The sequence below is a fragment of the Triticum aestivum genome, chromosome 5D (genome assembly GCF_018294505.1).
Source record: "Triticum aestivum cultivar Chinese Spring chromosome 5D, IWGSC CS RefSeq v2.1, whole genome shotgun sequence".
Lineage (NCBI taxonomy): Eukaryota > Viridiplantae > Streptophyta > Magnoliopsida > Poales > Poaceae > Triticum > Triticum aestivum.
The window spans coordinates 58,885,541-58,889,760 of record NC_057808.1 but is presented as its reverse complement, the minus strand read 5'-3'; the positions used below and the strand labels follow the sequence as shown (position 1 = coordinate 58,889,760).

Genomic DNA, 4,220 nt, shown 5'->3' with positions numbered 1-4,220 from the left:
TCATGTTAGCACAATCTTCAGATACTAAAACATACTGACAATCTAAAAACTGTGCATCGATCATGTGTAGAATTATAGATATTGCAAAACAACACTAACCCCTTATGATGAATTTAACTGGTGCAATAGGGTCGTCGTCGGAGAGGTCTGCTCCTTTTCGAAAAGTCCAAGTTTCACCTCCTTCAGGACCATGAGTCCCCATGGTTAATAAACCAACTGAACTGGCCCACCTTTAATTTTGAGGAGGCTGCATATTGTCTATGGTGTAGGCCATCTCATCTACGGACAGTGAAGTGAATTTTGGATTGACCATCTGAACCACTGCATACTTGAGCACCATTGCATGCTGCAAGATGTACTGGAGGAAGGCAAGCTCATCTTGCCTGGCACGATATTCACGAAATGTGATCACCTTGAGCCGCAAGAGCACACTTACGATGAGACCAACCTCTTCCCAGAACTTAGGTCGAACTTGGCAGCGAGTTGATCACATTTTTCAGACTGCAACAAATGATGGGATTTCGTGAACATTTCATCGGCAGGTAATTAATGGATCGTGCACGATGAGTATGTATGAGGATGCAATGCTAGTAGTACCGTAATATGCAGCGCCTCGACATTGGGGAAGCATTTGAGGAAGGCGGGCACCATCTTGACATCGTCGTAGACTCCGAAGCGCACCTTCATACTAAGGACATTCACGCTTGTGACCATCATGCTTGCACTTGTCTTAATCCCAGCCTGAAATCAGTGAATTGGATGGATGGATGGATTCAGCAAAAAAGATGGCACATTGAACTGCACTTGTTCGCAAATTGAACAAAGCTGAATGGTCATTCGGAGGATGGATGCGTATTACCATGATGACGGTGTCTTGGATCTCCAGCACGTATTTTCCTGGCTCCAGGAACCCGAATACTTTCAGCTTGGGGACGTTGCCAATCTTTACTCTGATGCACGATCCGCCGGCAGGGTTGAGACACTCTGACAGGATGAGACGCTCCAGACGCGGGGCGTTCAACACGCTGACGCTCTCCATGACGAAAGAGCAGATCTGCACGCAACGGAGGCTGTGGCTGACGAGGCGGAGATGCACCCCCTTCATGCTCCCTTGGATGTTGAGGATCTCCAGGGCGGGGTTCCTGGCGACGACGGCGTCGATGTCCCCGTCCTTCATGGCGACGCTGCAGATGCCGAGCTCCCGGAGGTGGGGAAAGGAGGCGCCTTGGAGGCCAGCCGCGTCCGGGAACTTCCAGACTCCGATGTAGAGGCGGGTGAGGGTGGAGATGGTGAAGAGCGTTTTGGGGAGGGGCACCTCGCGGAGCCACGGGCGGTTGACGAGGACGAGCTCCTGGACGCCCCTGGCGGCGAGGAGACGGAGCCAGCGCTTGAGCTGGGCCTGGTACGCGCCCATGCGGCTCCAGGTGAGGTGGACGCAGCGGAAGGGCTCCTGGTGCGCGGCGAGGACGCGGGAGACGGCCGCGATGACGTCCGGCGTGCTGGCGCGCGCGGAGGAGACCAGGTGGGTGTCGACGAGGACGAGCGGCGTCGAGCGCCATACCCCGCGCCAGCGCGCGGCGAGCGCGGCGGTGCGGGCGGCGTCCTTGACGGGGAGGCGGGAGACGATGTCGCGGAGGAGCGCGTCGGAGAGGCGGCTGATGCGGTCCACGCCGTCGGAGGGGCGCGCGCGGAAGGCGGTGAGGCGGGCGGTGGTGGAGACCGGCGGGTCCGGGAGGTTGCTGTGGATGAGCGACATGAGCTGCTCCGTGCTCCGGTCCAGCTCGTGCGGGTCGAGGCCTTGGCGCCGCATGTCGGCCGCCGTCACCGGGTCGACGTTGGAGAACCGGCTGGCCATCGCCGGCGCCGGCGGGAGGTGGTCAGGGGAGCACGGGCGTGGCTAGCTAGGGTTTTGCGGGTGGTTGGAGTGGAATCTGGAATGAGTAAAGTGAGTGGCAACATGTCGGAACGTGGTTGCTCGCGGGCCCATCAGAAGATCCCAGTTATACTAGTGCTAAGAGCATCTCCAGCTGCGTCCCCAACTAGACCCCCCAGGCGACTTTTCAGCCGCCGGCGTAAAAAAATCGGTCCAGTCGCGTCCCCAAGGGCCCAATTTTCGCCGGCTCGGGCCGAAATTGGTGCCGGCGGACCCAACCCGACCCCGACGTGCTGGGGGCGCTTGGGGCGCCGGGCGAATTGTTTTTGGCGCGAAAGAGCCGCGTGCCCTCCTTGCCAGCGACTCGTCTCGCTTCTCGCCGCTTCGTCGTCCTCATCGCCTTGTTTCCCGCGGCGAATCAATGCCAAAGCTGCCGCGCGCTGCCGCGCCGGTCAGCCTCCGCCATTGATGCCTCACGGGCGGCGCAGTGAAGGCGTGACGACGCGCGTCCTCGACAACGACGACGACGAGGACGCCGCCGGACCGTCCAACCCGCTGCGCCAACCGGGGGAGGGCTGCAGCAGGGACGGCGGCCGCGGCGGAGGCGACGACGACGACGGCGGCGGCGGCGACTACACGCGGTTCTACAGCTTCCTCGGCATGTAGAACTGCAAGGGCGGCGGGCGGCGAGGAGCGGCGAGGGAGACGGCGAGGAGCAGAGTAGTAGCGGTTTTTTTTTTAAATATTTTAAATATGAACGAACTCGCAGAAGTTTGGTTTAAATTGCGCCGTCTCCACGACCCAAAGGCCATCAGAGGTGGGGCGGATCAGCGGCGGCGCCGACGAAAGGAGGAAGGAGACTTTTCTTAAAGAGTAGGAAAGACAACCTCTTAAGAAGGAGATTAACTTCTAGTAATCATGGATGCATGCTTAATTCCAAGGAGTACATGGCGGTGCAGTATAAATATTTGTTAACTAACCTAAGCATGACTAATAGCATAGCCAGTTGCTGACTATACAAATACATATATTAATAATTAACTAACCTAAGCATGGGGTGTTGTTTTAGAACATGTTCTCTTTGTAAGTAACCGACTAGGCCCTCTCGATACCTATATAAAATGAGGGGCAGGGCTCGTATACGACAAAATAACGATCTTGAGATAGATCATTTATACTTTGTACGCTATCCAAAGGAAACACAAGCAGGGCGTACCGTGTTATCTCTCCGGAGAGTCTGAACCTGTGTAAAAATTTGTGTTCTTATTATCATTGTCTCCAGACCCTTAGTTCGCGACCCCTACCCGAGATGTGTCGGATTTAGCTCTGTCAGACTTCACCTTCAAAGTCAACTCGTTCCTTCTCAAAATCACATTTCATCCCCGAAGATGGTTCAATTTTCACACAACGTACGTCATAAATTTTGCAAAATCTTACAATTTTTTTACCATATTCTTTAGGGACCATATGATGACACAATGCCAAGTTTCATATTTTTTTAGAAATTGGTTATTTTTTTGGAATTAATTTTTTTTAATAATCTCCATCTTTGGGGCCAAGCCCTGACACCGTGTTTTGAATCCCTTATCTTTTTTGGATAAGGCCTAAACATGCACTTAAGAATACAAATAGGATTATCGAACCTAATGTTGCCAACTTTTGATGCACTTATAGTTTAATCTTTAAATATATCAGTTAAATGACTAGAAATGCACTCAAAGGATTAAATATGACAATGTTTTTTTCTAAAACATCCCTAATTTTCCCACATGGAACGTATTAAACTATGTTAGCAATCCGGATTTTAACCTTTTTTTGAACCATTTGCTAATTTTAAAAAAGAATTGCATTTCTAGCCACTTATCGAATAATATTCGTTTTGAACTACATGTATATAAAAAATGAGCCATGAATTCAAGCTTGTTCTTGAGTCGTCCGTCAACAGTAAGGGAGGAAGCACCAAATAACTAATTTATGGTAACAGTGTCATTCAGATATGTTGAGAAGCCACATTATTCTCACCAGAGGAGAAATCGCCGAGGCAGATAGCCAGTGGTGGAGACATGGGGGCGAGCAGAGGCCTAGCCCCCGACCCCTATTGATCAACCAGGCACTGAGCATGGCATAGCTAATTAGAGATACGATGCACGTAAATAAGTACTTGGCCCCCGGGAGCTCCTATGTGCTGCCTTAAGTTAAGCGCCACTTGGAGGAACCAGCAGTCACACACCCCTGCATGTGGGCCGGCCCATGTAGAAGGCGAGCGATCGGTCGCTTGACCGGTTTTCCCCTTGGTTGCTCCATCACATTTTGACTGGTCGTGATTGACCAGTTGACGTTAAAAATA

At 52.3% G+C, this 4,220-nt stretch overlaps 1 protein-coding gene across 1 annotated transcript; it reads right to left on the bottom strand.

Annotated features, from left to right (window-relative positions):
- Positions 1-546: 546 nt before the first annotated feature.
- Positions 547-1,928, bottom strand: LOC123120250 (F-box/LRR-repeat protein At3g26922-like). Its single transcript, XM_044540226.1, has 2 exons — positions 860-1,928; positions 547-741 (listed from the first exon to the last, which is right to left on the bottom strand). Exons 1-2 carry the CDS (start codon positions 1,853-1,855, stop codon positions 547-549), a joined length of 1,191 nt encoding a protein of 396 aa, XP_044396161.1. The 5' UTR covers positions 1,856-1,928.
- Between the last annotated feature and the right edge of the window lie 2,292 nt (positions 1,929-4,220).